The sequence below is a fragment of the Medicago sativa genome, chromosome 6 (genome assembly GCF_051527215.1).
Source record: "Medicago sativa cultivar Bolivia chromosome 6, Bolivia_mono, whole genome shotgun sequence".
In the NCBI taxonomy this organism is placed as follows: domain Eukaryota; kingdom Viridiplantae; phylum Streptophyta; class Magnoliopsida; order Fabales; family Fabaceae; genus Medicago; species Medicago sativa.
The window spans coordinates 84,419,277-84,442,732 of NC_140754.1; the positions used below are offsets into that span (position 1 = coordinate 84,419,277).

Consider the following 23,456-nt stretch of genomic DNA (forward strand, 5'->3'; position numbering starts at 1 on the left):
TAATTTATGTATTTTACAAGTAACTACTTTAACGATAAAAAAAAATGGAGTGCTACAAATTAAATTGTCATTAATATTTGTAAGTTCCATAATTAAATTAAGTTTCAAAATTTAACATATAGATGACTATATGTATGTGTTTTATTTTAATAATTTGTAGACAAGTATATATCTATAAACACACATAGTTCAATTTCTTTAACTAATTTAATTGTTGGAGAATTGCTGCATATATATTGTATGCAATAATTCCTACAAATTCAAAAAAGGGAACGAGAGTATAGTGAAAATATAAAGATTCATCTACATATATAAACATTCTTAAAACCAAATGAGAAGTGTTCGCTTCAAAAACTTCATCGCTCTATACAAAATTTACAATAAAACGATCTAATTATAGTCAGAAACCATTGACTAGCACATAGACTACTTATTCCATACAGCGTAACATTGCACATGGCTTCATTCACACATCGTTCGAGATATTGTGACACCATTGACTTCTATTATAATGTTCGTAGAATTAACATGTTTACCATTAGTTCATAAAAAAAAAATCAAGTTAATTGTTGTTATTGACTAAGCATGGCATCACCAAATTCCAACGTGATCCCCCAGTCAACGAGAATGAGCCAGCAGCACAGCAAGTTGCTGTGCTCCCACCTGCTCAAGAAGAGAATGTGAATCGCAATGTCTACGACTTCAATCTTTGGAAGGTGCTGTTAGCTTTTCTCACCATTATGGTGTTGAAGTTGATCTATGAGCTCCTGGTTCCCAAGAATGGTGCCCCATCTCCTTCTTCTAACTATTAGAAGGCAGATTTTCAAATGCGACACTTCAATCCATTTTACTTCATTTGTAATAAAAAAAAATTGTTTTTAATTTTATGTATCTCATTATGTCATCATTAATCAAAGAAGTAGTTGAATTTAAAAAAAAAAACATGTTTACCATTAGCAAAATTATATATTTGTAAATGAAAACTATTAAAAGCAAAAGTATTTTGAAATGGCATCACAAAGTGAAAAAAACCGACATGTATTCTATAAGTCCTGAGATATAATTGATATACATATGTTTCTCTTTTGGTTTGAAATTAAGTTTTCTCAAAATGTTGAAAATCAAAACTTTTATAAGGTACAAACTTCAGTTGTAGAGAATGTTTCAAATTATGATAAATCATCATCAGTCCTACTGCAGTTGATAAATCATCATCAATCCTATCTACTACACCAAAATATCTTCGTACACAGTGTAAGTAGAAATTGATAGATTGCGATGATCGGATTAAATTGATTTAAGATCAATTTATTTATGAATCTTAAACAATTACAACAACAACAACAACAATAACAACAACAACAAATTGTTAGTTTCTCGATGTTTGTCTCCAAAAGTTGGTAAATTATTTGAGAAAATAACTGAAATTTAAAGACGAAGTCATCACGATTAATTTTATATTTGAGAGAGTGGTTTTCTTATCAATAGTATGCATGCTAGTTGTTACTTGTCTCATGTTTGATGTGTTTTTTTCACCTATTTGACTTCTCCAATAAAACTCGAAGTTACTCTTGTGATAGGATTGTTTTGATGACGTTTGATTAGATTAGGTATTAAGTGTTTTGATGATGTTTATTGCTTCTTATTTACATGTTCACTAGTTAGCACAATTGTTAAAGTACCTAGCCATCCATGATCTTAGTGTCTTGTGTGTCAAGTTTCATTTTGTGGCAAAACTCCTTTTTCTATGCCTTTGAATCGATTCACTACTTGTTGATTTGTATCATTTGAGTTCTCTGGTCTAGGTTCTTGGTGATTATGTCAATATGAATCGTTACAAGAAAGTTTTGATTCGTATCATGGTTGAATCAAATCAAAATTGTTTGATTCATATCATTTGAGTTCTCTGGTCTTGTGATTTGCCTGATTGAATCGTATCACCGTTCTTTGATTCGTATCAATCTTTATCCACGTCACTTTGAATCGAATCATTTCCTTGCATGTACTCTCTTGAATCGTATCAATTTTCATATGGAAAACATTTGATTCAATTCAAATGTTCTTTGAATCGTATCAATCTTCATAGCTTCAGATTTCTCCTTTTTCACATGTCTGAATCAATTAATATTTAGTATGATTCGAATCAAGTCATTGTTTTTGCCACAAAAAATGCACTCACCACTCATGTATATATATAGTTATACCCATGCACCTTCCAACTCACTGAATCAATTGCAAATGTCATTCTAGAGTCTTCAAACCCCTCTCTCTCTCTCTCTCTCTCTCTCTCTCTCTCTCTCTCCCTCTCCCTCTCCCTCTCCCCCCCCCCCCCCCACCTGTTCTTGAGATTAAACACTTTTCCTAAGATCTTTGTGGATATGGAGTCAAGACTGCTATAGTGCTATAGAAGTTGTACATTGATTTCTTTCAAGGAGATACAAGCTTCATACATAGCAAAGAAGAACTCAAGTTGAAGGAATTTCAAGGATTGCATGGAAGCTTGAGTTTCGAAAACTTAGAGAATTTCCAATTTCAAGAGTACTTGAAGATTGGTTGTGTTGTCATTGCTTAGGATTAAAGATTAGGTTACAGAAGGAATCTTTTGTAATCATAACAATTTGTAAACATTTTTCAACATAATGGAAATGCTTGATAAATACGTTTTTTTATCAAGAAGAATAGAGGTGCCTCAAATCAAGGACGAAAGGAGGAACCACCATAAATCATGGTGTTCTTCTCTGCCGTATCCTTTTCGATTTCTGCAATTTTAATTACATATGAACTACTTGTTGAATTCAACTTAATTTGACTGTGAATCTCTCTTTTATTTATGATTTGCAATTTCAACAGAAGAATGAGAGTAGAGTGAAAATATAAAGACTGTGAACCAATCTTTCCCGATTAAACCTTAAGAAGAAGAAATTTAGGTTGCATTAAGGGCCCGTTTGTTAAAAAAAATGTTTTTTCTTTGTAATTCTAAAGATAATATTTTTAAAATTTGCTTAATTAAGTTTTTAGTCCCTATAAATATTCATAGTTTTTTTAGTCCCTACAAAATAAAATCACACTTTTTAGTCCCTGTGACATTTTTCTTAAGCATTTTAGGGACCAAAACTGTTGATGGAAATTTTTGACAAGGACTAAAAGTGCTGATGAAAAAATTTATAGGGATTAAAAACAAAACTGTGAATATTTATAGGGACTAAAAATGTGATTTTATTTTGTAGGGATTAAAAACAAAACTGTGAATATTTATAGGGATTAAAAACTTAATTAACCCTACTTTTTTTTTATTTAAAAAAACACCTTTCAAAAATGATTTTATGAAAAACTATTTGAAATAACTTTTTATTTTAGAGATTTTATAAAATTCTGGTATCCAAAAAATATTATAACAAAAATGATGAAATAGTTAGAATGACATTTTAAGAGAAACTATTCAAACATATTTTTTCATTTGAAGCTTTCTTCAGAAAAATTCTTTGTAAAAAAGAATTATAGCAAAAATATATTGCACGATAAAAATCTACTTGGAAAAAAGCTAAAAGAATCGGAGGATCAATAACCTTATGATCAATTTAATTTGGTAAGTAAATATTTATATATTGATCTTGACCCATTGATAAAAAAATCTTTACTCATGCATCATTATATCTTTTAGATTGTAATTGTCCACCTGAATTTCTAATTTGAATTGAATATTATAAACTGACAACATATTTGACAAAATTGCATTTGAACCTTATGTTTTAAAACAATTTGGAATCACAAATCATAGTTTTGATTGGAGATGAATCTAAATCATAGCTTGAGAAGAATAAATTACATTTTGCTTAGGTGCAAAGCATTGTTTCAAAAGCGGGCATGTGGCTGGGAAGAAAATAGTGCAGCAAAACACAAATTGAAAGTGTAAAATTCAATTTACTACAAATGCAATTATTCTCTTAATTTTCATTTATTCACTTCCTCTAAAATTCCAAACAACAATAGAATAGAATTCCTTTGATCCACCATTTGTCTAATGGTAATATTGTCTTTCCATGGCATACTTTCAAACTTCAATATACATGGACATCCTTCATACAATAGTAATCCAAAATAAATCACTTTGACCGGTTACTACAATAACCTGGTTAAAAAAAGAAGCAAACATTCAGCAGTTATACAAACCAACTTAATCAAATAATCAATTTGAGAACAAATTGGATCATTTTTTTTTTTTTGAACGAAACAAATTGGATCATTTAGTGCCAAACAACACTACAAGGGTCAGTTACGTGACCAAGATAATAGAGTCGGGATATATAATAAACTATCATATTCTCTCTTAGGGCTCGTTTGGATTGACTTATTTTAGAGCTTATGCAAAGCAGCTTATGCAAATAAATAAGCATTAATGTATTATTTATAAGTTTGTCAAGCTAATTTATGAAAAAACAACTTATGAATATACAATTTTCGCTAATAAGATCTTATGAATTAACATAAAAGCTTAATTATTTGCATAAGCTCTTTTTCATAAGCTCAATCCAAACAAACCCTTAATCTATTGTCACTCCACCAACCTTTCTAGTGTGGAGTCGTCATCATTTATCCAAACTTGCAATCTACCACACTATATGAAGCACAGACACGACACATGCACCAATAATAATTTGAGAAAATTACATAATTTATGTAATCATGTGTTGGTGTCGTGTCGTGTCGGTGTTGGACACAATACATATCCGACACCGGGACACGCCTAACCCCGGGAGTACCTTCTTCATAGATCACTCTCTATCTAACTCTTATCTTATCCATTTTTGTGTTATCATGTCTATCAAACAAATCATAAAAGAAAAAATATATAAACTTGTCCCATATATTTATCACGGTAAAACTTAGATACAGTGTCATATATAAATTTTTTATTGTTTGTCTCACAAAAATACAGCATCAAACATTCCCCAAGTTTTGTCCTAGTTACATATGACAGATAATGTCAACTAAGGGTAATTAATAACTCTACACATTCTCCTCTGAAGTACATTAGAAGAAGCAAATTCATGAGAAAGAGCTGCAAGAAGGGAAAATGGTGACAAGAAGTTTGACAGAAGCTCCTCAGAACTACCTTCTTCAACATATAACAAGAAAGACTAATTGAAATTCAGAAATTGGAACGATAGAAAAGTTTTGTGGTATCTGATTAGTTCATCATTGGAGCTTTAGTCCAGACTCAATACCAACAACACACTTGACACTCTACACTCTACAATCTACACAAAGTGGAAACTCATCCAAAACATTAAGTGCATGTTTACTTTAGCGGTGCAATGTTGTGTTATCGCAAGCTATCTCTTGTAGCTTCAAGTTCACCACATGTTGAGCGTGTTATCACGGCAAAAACAAATACGAACTAAAGCCAAGAGCCAAAAGCTAAACATTATCCCTAACCCATGAAATGAAACTCATCCAGTTTGGATGAAGCCACACATATTCCTACTGAAAAATCTAAAAGGCAATCCAATATAAGAAGCTCTTCTCATTTACCAGTACTACTACGCTTAAAACCAATAACATCATCATCAATGTATTCACGTCTAAATGTAAGAATCTTAACAAAACAAGAGTCGAAACTCAAATTATCAAAAAACTCATCACTAAGTCACCAAAAAATTGCAATAGAAAATAGAGATCTGTAATATGTATTCACTTTCAATAACCAAACTAACTCAAAATGTCAAGGAATTCATCAATTAGTCACAACCAATAAGTGAACAAAATCATATATCATGGTACATAAAAATAAATAAAAATAAATCACATAAATTAAGAGCAAACCTTCAATTTGATCTTGAATCTATCATGTTGGCTATTCAAGTATATATAAATATAAATGAAATAAATAGTAGTAGTAGCAGTAGTAGTAGGCAGTCCATAAACTATTCTCAATCTCTCAAGTTAGACTCTGAACTATGACTCTATCCTCTCCTATTTTGAAAGTAACTGAGGAACTTACCTATCGTAGTTCTCATTTACCGGTACTACAATGCTTAAAAGCAATAACATCATCATCAACGTATTCACACACATGTAAATGTAAGAAACTTAATGTATTAACTGTCATAAATCAAAATATCAAGGAGCTAATCAATAAGTCACCTAAAAAACTACAACAAAAAATGAGTAAATACTCAATTTAGTTCCTGAAATTATAGGACTGTATCAACTTGGTCCCCTCCGCTAACAATAAAGCAACATGGTAATCAGATTTGTACTTCAGTTGGCAATTGCAGGGATTATGATGACATTAAGTTGGTCATGTCATTAACGCATTTGTTAACAGATTCAGCCACAGATCTGATTAACATTTTACAATATTAGGAATCATTTTGAAATATAATAATGTGGAGGACTAAGTTCATAATGTTCTACAATTTGATGAGCTAAATTGGGTAGTTTTAATACATATCTGAAATGTATACAACCAATAGCCACAAACAATAAATAAGTTTGTTTAGATTGACTTAAAGTCTGTTTGGTAAGACATGCTTTTGAGCTTATAGCTTATGTCTTAAAAACTCATTTGACTAAAAATACCCACTTGGTAACCACCACTTCCTCACGAGCTTAAAGCTTAATTTTACTAGCTTATAGTTGTTTATGATAAGCTAATTCAAGTAGCTTATAGCTTATCATTATTTATCTCAATTTTACCCTTGGAATCTTAATTGAAATAAAATTAAACATTAATTAAATATATCATTTTTATGTCATTTAAGATTTATAAGCTAGTTCAACCACTAATTTTACCAAACATTATAAATCCAATCAGCAAGCTTATACACTATCAGCTATAAGCTAGCTTATCAACCATCCACTATAAGCTAACTCATCAATTGTACACTATTTTTTACCAAACAAAGCCTTATTTGAACTAATCTACTAGCATAAACACTTGCGAATTTGTTTATGATAGCTTAGGGATACAACTTATGCCATGTCCATAAATTATTTTCAGCTTAAGCAACAAAAATAAGCTAACTCAAACGGACCCTAAGTCAGTTTGAATTGACTTATTTAAACTAATCTACTAGCATAAGCACTCGTGAGTCGGTTTATGAGAGCTTAGGGCTACAACTTATGACATGTACATAAATTATTTTCAGCTTATTTCCATAATCTCTCCATGAAAACATATATCCAAACAGCTTACAGATTACATGAACATAATTTAACTTTATTTCATATCTTTTATCATAGAAATAGCTTATACATAACCACTTATACAATAAACACACTTAATTCAAAAGGGTCATTGAATAACAACATAAAAATCAAAACTTTAAACACTTGACAAAACGCACCGTATCATTTCACTTCAGGGGTAATTTCCTTGGGCGTTTTCGCAACAATGGAAAGAGCATGAAGCCCAGATTTCAACTCATCATCAAGAACTTCATAAACCATACGATGTCGTTTAACAAGAGTCAAACCTTCGAATTTCTCCGAAACGATTTTCAAATTGAAATGGGTTTCTTGCTCAGATGATTCTTTCATTGCTGCGTGACCTGCGTGTTGATACGACACGTCGTCTAGCTCTATAAGGGTGGCTGAGAGGGATGATTGGAGTTTTGTTTTGATTCTGGTGGCGCGTGAGAGGAGTGTGGTGGTGCTGCGAATACTCATAGTGGAAATCAGGAATGTGGGGGGTTTTTGGAATTGGGGAAAGGGTTGGAAAGTATTGGAAATTGATACGATGAAGTTAAGAGGTTAATGTGTTTTGCTTTTTTGGAATAATTTTTTTTTTTTTTGACAGAAGAAATAATTTTTTTAAATTTCAATTTTTTCTAGACGAATTTTTTCGAGGAAATATTTTTTTTAGAGGAATGTTATTTGAATAATCATTTTTTAAAAGTAACTTACAGTTAAAACTCTATAAATTAATAATGTCAGGACCGGAGAAATTTATTAATTTAGAGAGTTATTAATTTATCGATAAATTAATAATTATTAATTTAAAGAGTTTTTAAGTAATTATACTGTACATACCAAACAAAAATGCAAATTAGTCTATGCCTCTTAGAATTATGTTGCAGCGAACCTTAGGACTCAATGTAAATTAGTAACTACTGTGTTCATATGCATTGGAAATCAATAATGACTTTTAAAGTATAGTAAATGTAAACAAGAGGAACAAATGTGTTCAATGTATTCTTAATATATTTTTTTTCAGTTTCTATGAATTATTAATTTATGATTTTCTTGGGACCGAAAATTATAAAGGGATCTCCCGAAAAATTATTATCTTATTATTTTATCGAGTTTTTCAATTTTTTACATTGGCCCAAGTCGAGACCGGACAAATTTATTATTTTAGAGAGTTTATTAATTTACCGAGTATTAATTTAAAGAGTTTCTACTGTATTTGACAATCAAATATATAAAGAAATGTAACGATTAACACGAAAACTAAAGCAATCAATGAAGAGAGAAAATAAAAATACAATATGTGTATGAAAGAAAATATTGTCATAAATTTTTTTATAAAATGATTATTTAAAGGGTTTTGTTAACCGGTGTCCCAGGACACTGGTTAAGGAATCTATAAATAGAATTTTTTTATTTTGAAAATATAAACTCTCACTTTTATTAAGTAATAATTACATAACTTTTTAATAATAACTTACTTTATTTGGTGCTTAATCAATGCTCCGGGGCACTGATTAACATTCTCCTTATTTAAATATTATTTCTCTGTTTTTTTTAACATCCTTAACAACTCACTTTTTTTTAGAGAATAAGTGAGATGTTTATAGTTTGAACTTCGACTTCTGTATATATTATGAAATGTTTTTACCACCAAATGAGCTAAATTCACGAGCATAATTTAAGTTTTTTATTAATAATACTTAATAGAACAAATTATATTAGAGTTCATACGATTTTCAAATGGCAACTGCTGCATGTATAAATGTGATGTCTTTCTTCCGTAAGTGTGGTTCGAACTCCAGATTTCCACTTCTCTTAAATTAGATACATTAAATTAAATTATTTAATTAATCTAAAAAGACTTTTCTTATATATGAGATCGGAGAGAGTATTTTATACCACAATTGTCAAATGAAATTGAAAAATTGAACTTATTATTTATTTTCTTGGGGATTTATACAATCAATTTACTCTTTTTCTTCTTTGTAAATATATTTAAAACTTTAACATTTCTTCAAAAATTTTCAATCTTATCTAAGATCATCAATGCTAGAAAGTAGGTTAAGTATATTAAACATCTTAGCTACTATAATTCCTTTCAAAAAAAGATATTAGCTTCTATAATTGAAATGTTCGAATTGTTTGATTATAAAATTTTGTGACATAAAAAACTAAAACATTACGTAATATAAAAAAATTGTCCAAGACCTCAAATTTTCTATACACGGTTCTGTTGGTAAAGAGAATTTTGTAAAGGCTTTACATTTTTTTTTTTTTTGTCTTAGACCTCAAAAATTATCTTATCCTTGTACACTAAAATCTTCAACACATTCATTACCTTGCCACACTTAGAAGTAAAAATTTACCGTGGAATATAATTATATCATATATCCTCTTTATCCAGTCTTTGGCCCTTGCTTTGTTCTTTTCCTAATAGTGGATATCATATTATATACTTCTAACATTACGTAGAATGATCAAAGATCAAAACTCAAGAAAAACTAAGAAAGTGGTCACAAAATTAAATTGTGGAATTTAACCGTAAACGGCGGTTTACTTTCAAAACAAGCTTCAACAAAAAAGACCTTAATTGTAATAAAAAAAAAAGACCTTAATTAAATGAAAAATGTTTGTTGGACACTTCAACATGTGTATATCTTAAAGAGAGATGGAGATAAGAGAGACCGATGAAATAAATGATATATTTTGATGTGATAGAAAAAGAGATACAAAAAAATGAGGTTGTTGAATAGATGTATGGAAATTTGAAATGTATACATATCATTGTTGAAATAAAAAATATAATATTTGATCGTCAAATATTCTTCAACATCTCGTTTTATTTTTATCTTTTATTTTTGGTATTACATCTAACAACCTATAATTTTTTCACACCATTTTTTATCTCTCAAGGTATATAAACCATATCAAGTGTCCATCAAGTATTTCCCTTAAAAATATAGTTTATGATTTGTCCTTTATAAAGCAAAGTAATTAACTATTTTATAAAATGATGACCAGAACGGCAAGCTAGCATATACCTAATTTTTAAATTATCAGCTTACTAATCCTCCTTCCTCTATGTTCATACTTTATCCGTTACTATATATAAGCATATGAAATTCAAAGCAATACATACACATACTTATTCACAATTCATATAATACCATAATAATAGTCTCATAATTTTCTTAGTTGCACAAAAATGGAACTTCCCATTTTGATCAAAACATTCTTCTTATTGTTCATTTCATCAACCTATGTTGGAGCAACAAAAACACTCTCCTCAAGCACAAACCTGTTCAGAGAATACATTGGAGCTGAATCAAACAACATCAAGTTCTCAGATGTTCCTATAAATCCTAATGTCGAATTCCACTTCATTCTCTCCTTCGGTATCGACTACGACACATCATCTTCTCCTTCACCCACCAATGGAAAATTTAACATCTTTTGGGACACAAAAAACCTTAACCCCTCTCAAGTTTCTTCCATCAAGAGCCAAAACTCAAATGTTAAGGTAGCTCTTAGTCTAGGAGGTGACAGTGTTGAAGGTGGCTATGCTTACTTCGATCCATCTTCGGTTGATTCATGGGTCTCTAACGCAGTTTCTTCGCTCACAAAAATAATCAAAGAGTACAACTTAGATGGGATCGACATTGACTACGAGCATTTCAAAGGAGACCCTAATACCTTTGCTGAGTGCATTGGTAGGTTAATCAAAACCCTAAAAACAAATGGAGTCATCACTTTTGCTTCTATTGCTCCTTTTGATGATGATCAAGTTCAAAGTCACTACTTAGCCTTATGGAAGAGTTATGGACATCTTATAGATTATGTTAATTTTCAATTTTATGCTTATGATAAAAGTACAAGTGTGTCACAATTTATTGATTACTTCAACAAACAAAGTTCAAATTATAATGGTGGGAAAGTGTTGGTGAGCTTCATTAGTGATGGGAGTGGTGGATTATCTCCAAGTGATGGATTCTTTAAGGCATGTCAAAGGTTGAAGAGTCAGCAGAAACTTCATGGTATCTTTGTTTGGTCTGCTGATGATTCTATGGGAAATGGTTTTCGTTTTGAGAAGCAATCACAAGCACTTTTGGCTATACATTAGTCAATTAAATATATGGCATATATATTGATGAATTATTTTAAAATGTGTATTTAGTACTCATGATGAGACTTTGTTGTGTATTAGTAATATATATGTGAATTAATGTATACATGTTTGATATATATATCCTAAACATTTTAATGTACATTTTGATTCAGCTTGGTTTTATGGATAATAACTCATATTTGGTAAAGAAATAATCTAGTTATCGAAAGATGAAATAGTGTCGGACCTTTAGCCTCCATGCATATTTACGATTTGTCGGCCTACAACTTTTTATTCCAAAAATTTGACGGGTTCTACTCTCCATAATGGACCAGTACACTTGAAAATTATTTGAAACTCTAACTGCGATGGATAGCAGACGTTCTTTGATTGAAGAAACTTAATTGGTCTTGATTAAATATAAAACAATAAAAAACAATGAGTGAATTTAGATGATCACAATTCTCCCTTTTTTCAACATTATTTTTCTTCAAAGATAGCATGTTACATGTTACAAGAAGATAACAAAGCAAATTCATTCACCTCGCTCACTTTCTCAGCAAACACATAGTAAATAAACCAAATTTATGCTTCATTTTCATTTTTTGCGGATTTACTTGACATATTGTATCATGTTCAATTTAAACATTCACAACATTAACATTGCCAAATGCATCATGATGTTGTTTATTTACTACAACTCGTGCCACATAAGTCCCTAGTGCAACCATAGCCATTACTCCAATCACAATTTGAATTGTTGTTATTTTTCTCTCATGTACCCCCCAAAATGAATGTTTCTCTATGGTTGCATCTTTGGTATGTTGAATTACTTCAGTTTTTGGCATTATGATAGAAAGAAGCCCTTGAGAAAACTTTGCTTGAATCCCATTCACATCACAATCTCTTGAAATCCTGATTTCTTTGTGGAAACGGCTACATTTCTTACTACCAAGAGTCCTTTCTCCATAAATTTTTAGGATCCCTTTATCGTTAGTTTGAACCTTAAGTTGCTCCTTTTTGAAACCTAAAATGATTCAAGAGAAATATAATCGTGCCATTAGACTAATATTTGTTTATTAAATGGTGCTTTTCTTTTATTTTGTTTTTTAATCTTAATTTCTAACGTTTTTTATTTTGGGTTTTCTCGACAACAAAAAATTGGGTAAATTAGAGGTTGATGTGCTTAAAATGTAACTAGAGACTTGCGTAATATAATCTCTAATCAGAATCTTATCTAAAAAATTAGACAAAATAATTGTTTGGAATCTACTATGATTTTTCAATCTTTATTTTATTTTTCTAATTTTTTGAGAAGAAAAGATAGTGGGGCATTTTAATACGGCCTTAAAAAAATGTTTCAAATGTAAACCCTTATAATAAAGGATTTTATGTTGAAAAAGGGGAAGATATGTAATATTATATTAAAAATTTATTAAAATCGGAAAGGGTCCACCTGTTTTTTTTTTGTCCAAATAACCCACATATAATTTTCCCTCAAAAAAAAAAAAAACCCCACCTATAATTTTTTTGGTCTAACTTGCCTAAAGGACTAAAGGTCCCAAACCATGCCTCTGATTTTAGATATTAAATTGCCTCTTAAAATATAAATTTCATATGAAATTAAAATACTAACAAGAGTATATAAAATGTATATAATATATAAAGGAAATATAATACCCTTCAAATCAATCTCTAGAATCTTTTGTCCTTCCTTTGTGATCCATTTGCAGTAAGGTTCAAAATCTTCATACAATCTTTTGCTAGTAGCTTCAGCAACTTTGGTTTCCATTGAATGTGATGACTGGTGGCTTCTCGTTTCTTTTGATTTTGAGATTTTTAATTGCCAAAAGTTATTAAAATGTATGAATGTGATGAAAGAATTGCGATTCAATCTCTTTATACAAATACATGGCTTGAGGCAAGAATTTGTGACGGTGGTCACATTCTTTAATTTTCATTTGGGTTCAGAACAATTCCTTTTTGGCTTGAAATAGACAATCAAAGTGAGGTAGGTTGCTTGCTTTGATATTCTTTGTATTGCATGGTGGGAGTTAGTGCGTACTTAAACTTCAATTGAAGGAAAATCTTTTACTTTAAAGTCCTTTTTTTCCTTTCTTTTAAATCAAATATTCTCTGCGTGCAATTGAAAAAATTAAATATATTAAAACTCTTTCTTTTTTGGTGGTGGTCGAGATTCGAACCTGGACCTTGCATATATTATGCATTGTCCATACCAACTGAGTTAAGCTCACTAGTGAAGATTCATTTTAGTTCTTAAGAAAATGAACAAGACTCAATTTAGTCCCAATTTGGGCCCGTTTGTTACGGAGCCCGTTTGTTACAGTTTTTTTATAAAAAAATCACTTTTTTAAAAAAAATAATCACTTTTTTTAATATTGCATCTGTTTGTTACAGATTTTCAAAAAAATCAGAATCTAAAAAAAATCTAAAAACTGCTTCAAATGAGAAGCTGTTATGAGCAGCTTTTTTTTTAATAGATTATTTTTAGAGGAGAGAGAAATTTGTTACCGGATTTTAAGAAAAAAAGATATGTTTAAAACAAACTAAAATTCCAATCATATCCTTGTTTTGCTATATATACACAAAGACTAGTCTTCCTTTTTTTCACAGCCTAATCGATATTCTTCTCTCTATTCTCTAAACACTAGTTTTATTTTTATATATTTATTTTCGATGACAATGAATATGAAACAGGGTATAGATACTACAATTCTGCTCGAATATTTTTTTTTTAAATATGATATGTTAACTTTTCTTTAAGGAATATGTTACGTTACTCATTTTATTTGAATTCATGTTGATAATTTTATGTAATATCTTGTGTAAATTTTTTTAATGTAACAAATACGTAGATAGTATGTTTTTTTTACAACGTAAATGCATTTTTTTAATTAACATACTTGTTTTCATACATAAAAAAGTAATTTTTTTTTGGACAAACATGTTATATTTGGAAAAAAATTGTGTCCTTTATGGTAATTTTATAATAAAAAATCACTTTTAGAAAGTTGTATCCAAACAAACTAAAAATCACTTTTTTTTTAAAAAGTGATTTTTGACATGGTAAACAAACATAAAATAGATTCTGATTTTTTAAAAAATCTCTAAAAAATAATCTCTAAATTATTTCATGTCAAAATCACTTTTATTTTAATCTGTAACAAACAGGCCCTAAAATAAAAGTGATTTTGACATAAAATAATTTAGAGATTATTTTTTAGAGAATTTTTAAAAAATCAGAATCTATTTTGCGTTTGTTTACTGTAATAAAAATCATTTTTTTTAAACAAATAATCTAGTTTGTTTGGATACAACTATATAAAAAGGATTTTTTGTTACAAAATCAGTTCAATCTTTTAAATTATATTTTCTCTCTCCTCTAAAAAAAATCTATTTTATTTTAAGCTGCTCTTAACATCTTCTCATTTGAAGCTGTTTTTAGATTATTTTTAGATTCTGATTTTTTTAAAAATCTATAACAAACGGATGCAAAACTCTTAAAAGTGATTATTTGTTTAAAAAAAGTGATTTTTTTCTTATAAAAGCTATAACAAACGGGCTCTTGTACACAAGATTAGCTGTAAAGTGTAAAGTGTAATCATAGAATCGTTTTGTTCTCAACAATTGTTAAACCTGTAAAGTGTAAACTGTATCATCATCATCATCATATCACAATACGATGATTCGGTTTGTTCCTTTCTCTGTTTCTCATTTTCAATTTTCAAACCCTAAATTCATCATTTCAACAAGTTTATACTCTCAATTACATCATTATTCTCAAAATGATGAACACAATCTCGTTTCATCATTCAATCATTTGCTCCATCAGAAGAATCCTACACCATCCATCTTTGAATTTGGTAAGATTTTAGGTTCCCTTGTTAAGATTAATTGTTACCACACTGCTATTTCACTTCATCGACAAATGGAATTAAATGGAATTGCTTCAAACTTAGTCACTTTGAGCATCTTGATTAATTGTTTTTCTCAATTGGGTCAAAACCCTCTTTCTTTTTCTGTATTTGGAAACATTCTCAAAAAGGGTTATCACCCAAATGTCGTAACTTTAACTACACTCATCAAGGGTCTCTGTCTCAAAGGCGAGCTCCATAAAGCATTGAACTTTCATGATAAGGTGGTTGCGATGGGATTTCATTTGAACCAAGTTAGTTATGGAACATTGATTAATGGCTTGTGTAAAGTTGGTGAAGCAAAAGCAGCTCTACGATTGCTGAGACGAGTTGATGGGAAATTGGTGCAACCTGATGTGGTAATGTATAGTACGATTATTGATGGTATGTGCAAAGGTAAACTTGTTAATGATGCTTTTGATTTATATTCTGAAATGCTTTCTAAGAGAATTTCCCCTGATGTTTTCACTTACAATGCTTTAATTAGTGGATTTTGCATTGTTGGTAAATTGAATGATGCAATTGGTTTGTTCAATAAAATGATATCGGAAGAAATCAACCCTAATGTGTATACCTTTAGTATATTGGTTGATGGATTTTGTAAGGAAGGAAGGGTGAAAGAAGCTAAAAATGTGTTAGCTATGATGATGAAACAAGGCATCAAACCTGATGTTGTTACTTATAGCTCTTTAATGGATGGATATTGTCTAGTAAATGAAGTGAACAAGGCCAAGAGTATATTCAACACTATGTCTCATAGGGGAGTGACTGCTAATGTTCGGAGCTACAATATCATGATTAATGGATTTTGTAAGATTAAAATGGTGGATGAAGCCATGAAACTTTTCAAAGAAATGCATCACAAACAAATTTTTCCTGATGTGATAACTTATAGTTCCCTTATTGATGGATTGTGCAAATCTGGAAGAATATCATATGCTTTGGAACTTGTCGATGAGATGCATGATCGAGGGCAACAACCTGATATAATTACTTACAGTTCTATATTGGATGCTTTATGCAAAAATCATCAGGTTGAGAAAGCAATTGCATTGTTATCTAAATTGAAAGACCAGGGTATTCGACCAGATATGAACATATACACTATTCTTGTCAAGGGATTGTGCCAAAGTGGAAAATTGGAGGATGCACGAAAAGTTTTTGAAGATCTTTTGGTCAAAGGCTACATTCTTGATGTCTATGCATATACCGTTATGATCCAAGGGTTTTGTGACAACGACTTGTTTGATGAAGCATTGGCCTTGCTGTCAAAAATGGAAGAGAATGGATGCATTCCAGATGCTAAAACTTATGAAATAATTATCCTTTCTCTGTTTAAAAAAGATGAAAATGATATGGCAGAGAAACTTCTTCGTGAAATGATCGTGCGAGGTCTATTGTAAGACTGAAACTATTTGATAGCAACATTTCATTTTATGTACTTGCCTCTGCTAGTGGAAAATAAACTTTTTTTATTGTTTTTGTTACAAAAACCTTTATACTTCTTGTGTATCTTCCATTTCAATTTCTCTATATGATATTGTCTTACCTCATTGAGAGTTTCATCAATCAATTATGAAAGTTGTGCACCCTCTTATCTGCAGATTTGGATGTTAGTATACCTTTCTGCTTTGAACTACATTTATTTATTTATCTTGACTGAAACTTTAAATGATCTGAACTGTTATATAGACTAATTTTGATGGAAGGGTTGCCTTAACAAATGATTTGATAGCCAGCATATGGGTAAGCAGGACTTGGTGTGCTCGTTTAGCTAAATGAAATTGCTGCATAATGAGTATCTATTGCCCCATTCCAGCTTCATAGTCAACTTAAATATGCCTTGAAAGAAGTATTGAGAGCTAGAAAGGTCATGAAATATAGTTGTCCTGCAGAATCTGTTTTGCTGCATAATTCAAATTTTTTCAGTATTGAGACAGAATTTCTTAATCATAATTGAACTTAAGAAGTACCAGATGTAGGAAAACAGGCTGATTAAGATTTGGCTTGCGGAGCCTATCTTATGGATTTTAAATTGAGTTGGCACAAAACAACTAACAAGTAACTTCATTTATTTAACTTAGTTATACTTGTACTTTTACATAATTCTAATCTTAGGAAGCTTAACTATTTTAGAATGCTAAACTTAAGGCTGAAATGCTAAAACTTAAATGAGTAACTAAGATCTGGCCTGGAAATTGTTTGGTCAGTAGAAATATAGTTTAGAATTTAGAAATTGCATGCTTGTAGGAAGCATGATTCTATTTCTGACATAATTGTTGATTTTGATGTTAAATTTGATTCTTGGAAATATTATATGTTGTTTAAAGCTAATTGAAATCTTGCTTAAATGGGATCTATGTTTCGATACACGTATTGTTAAGTTATAGACTTATTGTAGTATATCATGTATTCATTGTGCTTAAAATGGAAGAACTTAAGGCATGCTGTTAAACTTGCAACATATATGAATGGAGACTACTGCACAGTTAGTTAGGGCATCATTCTTGGGGATGCAAGTAAAATTATGTAAAAAATATAAATAACAACCTCTTCTAATATCATGATAAGACGTAGACTCCAGAATAGAGGAACATAATTATACAACATTCTGAATAAAACCTAAATCTATAGAACCATGTCCAGACCGAACTTCAAGAGGCGGGTAACGATCACTTTTTCTTTGGAAGAAACGGGTGAAAAGGCAATAAGCCTTTTTCCTTGCACATTAAATGACACAAGGGTTCATTGATGCATATTCAGAGTAAAATTCAAAGACATATAGCATCATAGAGCTATAGGAAGTGACTCTGTCGGCAATGTAACACAAGTGGGAAAAGACAGAGTCACTCGTCCTCAAAAAGTATACTCGCTATAATATGCATCTATTTATGCATTAGCTTATAGAGAGGCTTTCATCAAGCTTGTTGAAATTTAACTTTAAGAGGAACGTCACTTAAAGCCAAACGTTTATTCCCATTTTCATCAACAAACACTCCAACATCCTTACACATATGCTTGAAAGATTGCACCACACTAGGGCAAAACACCAACTTATAAGCATCACCATAGATTGTAAAACCTCAGTGGTGGCTGTAAAGTGTAAACTGTATCATCATCATCATCATTCATCATATCAAACAAGATTCATTCACAAAAATGATTCGGTTTGTTCCTTTCTTTCTTTCTCATTTTCAATTTTCAAACCCTAGATTCATCCGTTACAACTTTCTCATTTCAACAAATTTGTACTCTCAATTACATCATCACCAAGATGACGAACACAATCTCATTTCATCATTCAATCGATTGCTCCGTAGCAAGAATCCTACACCATCCATCTTTGAATTTGGTAAGATTTTAGGTTCCCTTGTTAAGATCAATTGTTACCACATTGCTATTTCACTTCATCGTCAGATGGAGTTTAACGGAATTGCTTCAAACTTAGTCACTTTGAACATCTTGATCAATTGTTTTTCTCAATTGGGTCAAAACCCTCTTTCTTTTTCTGTATTTGCCAACATTCTCAAAAAGGGTTATGATCCAGATGCCATAACTTTAACTACACTCATCAAGGGTCTCTGTCTCAAAGGCGAGCTCCATAAAGCATTGAACTTTCATGATAAGGTGGTTGCGATGGGATTTCATTTGGACCAAGTTAGTTATGGGACCTTGATCAATGGGTTGTGTAAGGTAGGAGAAACAAGAGCAGCCCTTGAATTACAACTTTCTCATTTCAACAAATTTGTACTCTCAATTACATCATCACCAAGATGACGAACACAATCTCATTTCATCATTCAATCAATTGCTCCGTTGCAAGAATCCTACACCATCCATCTTTGAATTTGGTAAGATTTTAGGTTCCCTTGTTCAGATCAATTGTTACCACATTGCTATTTCACTTAATCGTCAGATGGAATTTAACGGAATTGCTTCAAACTTAGTCACTTTAAACATCTTGATCAATTGTTTTTCTCAATTGGGTCAAAACCCTCTTTCTTTTTCTGTATTTGCCAACATTCTCAGGAAGGGTTATGACCCAGATGCCATAACTTTAACTACACTCATCAAGGGTCTCTGTCTCAAAGGTCATATTCATCAAGCATTGCATTTTCATGACAAGGTGGCAGCGCTTGGATTTCATTTGAACCAAGTTAGTTATGGAACCTTGATTAATGGGTTGTGTAAAGTTGGTGAAACAAGAGCAGCTTTGCAATTGCTGAGACGAGTTGATGGTAAATTAGTTCAACCTAACGTGGTAATGTACAACACCATTATTGATAGCATGTGCAAAGTTAAACTTGTTAATGAAGCTTTTGATTTATATTCTGAAATGGTTGATGAGAGAATTTCCCCTGATGTTTTCACTTACAGTGCTTTAATTAGTGGCTTTTGCATTGTTGGTAAATTGAATGATGCAATTGGTTTGTTCAATAAAATGTCATCGCAAAACATCAACCCTGATGTGTATATCTTTAACATATTGGTTGATGGATTTTGTAAGGAAGGAAGGGTGAAAGAAGCTAAAAATGTGTTAGCTATGATGATGAAACATGGCATTAAACCTGACCTTGTTACTTATAACTCTTTAATGGATGGATATTGCCTAGTTAAAGAAGTGAATAAGGCTAAACATATATTCAACACTATGTCTCAAAGGGGAGTGAATCCTAATATTCATAGCTACAGTATCATGATTAACGGGTTTTGTAAGATTAAAAAGGTTGATGAAGCCATTAATCTCTTTAAAGAAATGCATTGCAAAAACATTATTCCTGATGTGGTAACTTACAATTCCCTTATTGATGGTTTGTGTAAATTGGGGAAAATCTCTTATGCTTTGAAGCTAGTCAATGAGATGCATGATAGAGGTGTACCACATGATAAAATTACTTACAATTCTATATTGGATGCTTTATGCAAAAACCATCAGGTTGACAAGGCAATTGCGTTGTTAACGAAGATGAAAGGCGAAGGAATTCAACCAGATATGTGTACATACACAACATTAGTTGATGGACTATGCAAAAATGGAAGACTAGAGGATGCACGGATAGTTTTTGAAGATCTTTTGGTCAAAGGCTACATTCTAGATGTCAATATATATACCGCTATGATTCAAGGGTTTTGTGTCAAGGGCTTGTTTAATGAAGCGTTGGCCTTGGTGTCAAAAATGGAAAACAATGGCTGCATGCCAGATGCTAAAACTTATGAAATAATTATCCTTTCTCTGTTCGAAAAAGATGAAAATGACATGGCAGAGAAACTTCTTCGTGAAATGATTGCGAGAGGTCTACTGTAAAACTGAAACTATGTAAGATATTTTTGTATTTATACATTATTGTTTTGAGTTTATGTTTCAACATTATTTCATCATTTCATTTATGTAGTTAAGTTTAGTATGATAAACTTAAGGTTGAATTTCTATGACCTGAATCTTACACGACTGGCACAAACTTGGCATGGAACTTAAGCGAAGTAAGCAAAGAATTACGTATTATGTTCTTATGGCTAAATTTAACTACTGTGTAATGAGTAACTAAGGTCTCATTGCAGCTGCATAGTCTACTCAGATATGCATCAAAGACAAGAATTAAAAACTAGAATGGTCTTCAAATTGTTTGGTCATTTGGAACTAGGTTTAGAGTTTGGAGCTTGAATGATTTTTAGAAAGCATGATTCTATTTTCTACAATCAGTGCTGACTTTGCAGTTTTGAATGGCTATTTATCTGAAATATTGGTTTAAATAGTTTATAGAACATGTATAAACCTGGATGTAAAGTTGTGAGATTTTAGGATATATTGATTTCCCAAAACTAGTATACTTGATAAAAATCACTCTAAAATTGATCAAAATTAAAACTTTGTTCCCCCTAGTTTAAATATAGAAATGTAGTTTTAAGTTAATTTTAACATGATATCTCCTTGCTGTGGGATGGAAATTCTAAATATATCATGCTGGTTGAGAGTGTTCAAGGGGTTTTGCATAAGCTTATGTTTGATGATTTGTTGAATATGGAAATGTATTGAATATTAGTTCGGTTTTACCCATTCTGGATCGTATACTCTGGTTCCGTGCCCTGCACCTTCATTATACAGCTGTGTTATTCCGAGATGATTTTTTATTTTGTGAGCTCGCATGCATAGCATTCATGCACATATAGTTGTCGTGATTGCACACACGAAGTGCGACTTGATTAGGGACAAACTGCAAGTACGTGTGCGGCCAAGTCCTCCACCTGCAATGCACCTGTGAGTGTGGTGATGATAAAATCTGAGTTTGATTATGCATTCTTCGACTGTTCAACGGAGTTCTTGATGTTATTAATTATTATGAGTTTGTTATTGTGGATGTGATTTCGTGTTCTCAGTTTTGTTGGTGACCATAAATTTGAAGGAGTGCGGCCAAGACAGATTGCTATATGGTTTCAGAACAGGACTGGGTTGAAGACCACACATTTGAAGAAAGAATATGATGTTCTGAAAATACTTTTAAACTATCAAACTCAGAACCAAAAAATTTAACAGAGGTTTGTATTGTAATTGTTCTTCTTATAATCCAATTGGATGCTGATCCAGTAGAAAGAGGAAAGTATTTGTTACTGTATTGTAATTTGAACATCAGTCCCAAAGTTTAAATGATAATGTTAACCAACTCAAGATCATAGATGAAGGCTTAAACTCAATATCCTTGAGTGTTGTTACAATTACAAGAAAGTATTTTGATAAGGAAATAATTTCAGATATCATAGGGCATTCATTCATTCACCTTATTCAAGCAATGCCTTCATGTTTGAAGAACTCCTCGACTCGATGGCTAATAATACCTATGCACATAAGATGAGATGTTTTGGGGTGAAAAAAACTTGAGCCTGCTTAAGAACGTTTGCAATTTCCCTTATAGATCCTCTGTGTCTTTCATTTATCGTTCTCTAGATGATATTAAATTACCTCATTGACGGTGCCATCATTCAACTTGATGCCGTTTAGAAGTTTATATCCATAATGTTGGCAAGTACAAATAATTATAATGATGCATAATGTTGGCAGGTACAAATAATTATAATGATGCATAGTTCAAGTTGGTGATACTTTGGAGGGCCCTAACTCTTATATAGGCTAATTTCCATGGAGGGGTTGCCTTAACAATTGATTTGATAGCCACAATATGGCAGCTTTTTAAGTCCAGTTAAGTGAAATTGAACCTGGTTTCTTATGTTTGGCTCCTAGTTATACATTCTTGTTGTTGGATTCGGCAAAAAATAGGTTTGCATTCTCATTCAAATAGAGTGTACTGAGTTATGAAAATTGCACCTAATTTTGACAAAGGACTGTATACAAGCATTGAGCGAAATAAAAAAGATACTTATTTTGTGTGTATGATGAGGGTGCAGAATTTTTTTAATTTGCATGATGTGTATTTTTTTTTATGCTTGCCTCTAAGGAAAGGTGGAAGAGAAATGAAAGGCTACGAATGATCTGTAAAGGCTAGGGAGGATTGCTTTTCTCCCCTCCAATCCAATTCCTTATGAGATGCTAGTATTTTGGAATCAACATTATACTTTAGGAGAAGAACATGTTATTTGTTTTTACACAATTTCTAGTTAGTGAGTACCTAGGGAGGACTTTTTCCCCCCTCCAAGCTAGTATTGAACTATGATAGGTAGTCACTAGGTATGAGTGGACGTGGGTTCTTTGATATATTGAGCATACAATTCACTAGCAATTATTTTCGGGGAAGGTTCAACATTATCCGATTATCATTGCTATTGAATACCTCATTTCCCACAGTTACGCAAAGTTATTTTGATTTGTGAAAGGTAATGTTAAAACATGGTGCTGAATCCAAGTCTGAGCTTTTGAAAGATCTGTCATATTCTGCAGATACTCATTTCCTGAATATGGTTCTTGGTCTTTATCTTTGATGGAACATTTGTGTATCTGTATCTTCTCTTGATCTACCATAAATATGATGGTTGGTTTAGGATGGCAGCACCTGCTCACTTTTTTAACAATGACAGCCTCATATTCCTGAATATGGTTCATGATTCAATTTTTTTTTTTTTGAAAATACATGTTTTCAATTTTTGAAATATCTTTCTTCGTTGATGGCCTCAGCTGCACACTTAGACTATAGGCCAGCAACAACTGTGATTTGATTTGCGTTTTGGTGAGGTTTGCAATGTGCATCAAGCCATGAATTGTGACTCTGAGAGGT

At 31.4% G+C, this 23,456-nt stretch overlaps 5 protein-coding genes across 8 annotated transcripts; 3 read left to right on the top strand and 2 right to left on the bottom strand.

Annotated features, from left to right (window-relative positions):
* Positions 1 to 3,901: 3,901 nt before the first annotated feature.
* On the bottom strand, positions 3,902 to 7,731 carry LOC146917541 (BolA-like family protein). Its single transcript, XM_085719352.1, has 2 exons — positions 7,350 to 7,731; positions 3,902 to 4,129 (listed from the first exon to the last, which is right to left on the bottom strand). Exon 1 carries the CDS (start codon positions 7,669 to 7,671, stop codon positions 7,354 to 7,356), a length of 318 nt encoding a protein of 105 aa, XP_085575478.1. The 5' UTR covers positions 7,672 to 7,731; the 3' UTR covers positions 3,902 to 4,129; positions 7,350 to 7,353.
* A 2,604-nt stretch (positions 7,732 to 10,335) lies between these two features.
* On the top strand, positions 10,336 to 11,459 carry LOC146917542 (chitinase 2-like). The gene has a single exon (XM_085717274.1). The coding sequence runs from the start codon at positions 10,400 to 10,402 to the stop codon at positions 11,312 to 11,314; it is 915 nt and encodes a 304-aa protein (XP_085573400.1). The 5' UTR covers positions 10,336 to 10,399; the 3' UTR covers positions 11,315 to 11,459.
* Positions 11,460 to 11,746: 287 nt separating this feature from the next.
* On the bottom strand, positions 11,747 to 13,179 carry LOC146917543 (inactive protein RESTRICTED TEV MOVEMENT 2-like). Its single transcript, XM_085719353.1, has 2 exons — positions 12,980 to 13,179; positions 11,747 to 12,326 (listed from the first exon to the last, which is right to left on the bottom strand). The coding sequence occupies exons 1-2, from the start codon at positions 13,089 to 13,091 to the stop codon at positions 11,941 to 11,943; spliced, it is 498 nt and encodes a 165-aa protein (XP_085575479.1). The 5' UTR covers positions 13,092 to 13,179; the 3' UTR covers positions 11,747 to 11,940.
* Positions 13,180 to 14,888: 1,709 nt separating this feature from the next.
* Positions 14,889 to 16,807, top strand: LOC146917544 (uncharacterized). Its single transcript, XM_085719354.1, has 2 exons — positions 14,889 to 15,183; positions 15,424 to 16,807. The coding sequence occupies exons 1-2, from the start codon at positions 15,003 to 15,005 to the stop codon at positions 16,635 to 16,637; spliced, it is 1,395 nt and encodes a 464-aa protein (XP_085575480.1). The 5' UTR covers positions 14,889 to 15,002; the 3' UTR covers positions 16,638 to 16,807.
* A 1,224-nt stretch (positions 16,808 to 18,031) lies between these two features.
* On the top strand, positions 18,032 to 20,539 carry LOC146917545 (uncharacterized). 4 transcript variants are annotated; one of them, XM_085719358.1, is made up of 2 exons: positions 18,032 to 18,895; positions 19,392 to 20,539. In XM_085719358.1, exons 1-2 carry the CDS (start codon positions 18,394 to 18,396, stop codon positions 20,537 to 20,539), a joined length of 1,650 nt encoding a protein of 549 aa, XP_085575484.1. In that variant the 5' UTR covers positions 18,032 to 18,393. The 4 variants fall into 4 exon arrangements, with proteins under 4 accessions (XP_085575484.1, XP_085575483.1, XP_085575481.1 ...); XM_085719357.1 differs by having other exon boundaries at positions 18,033 to 18,861; positions 19,361 to 20,539; XM_085719355.1 differs by having other exon boundaries at positions 18,034 to 18,826; positions 19,326 to 20,539.
* The last annotated feature ends 2,917 nt before the right edge of the window (positions 20,540 to 23,456 follow it).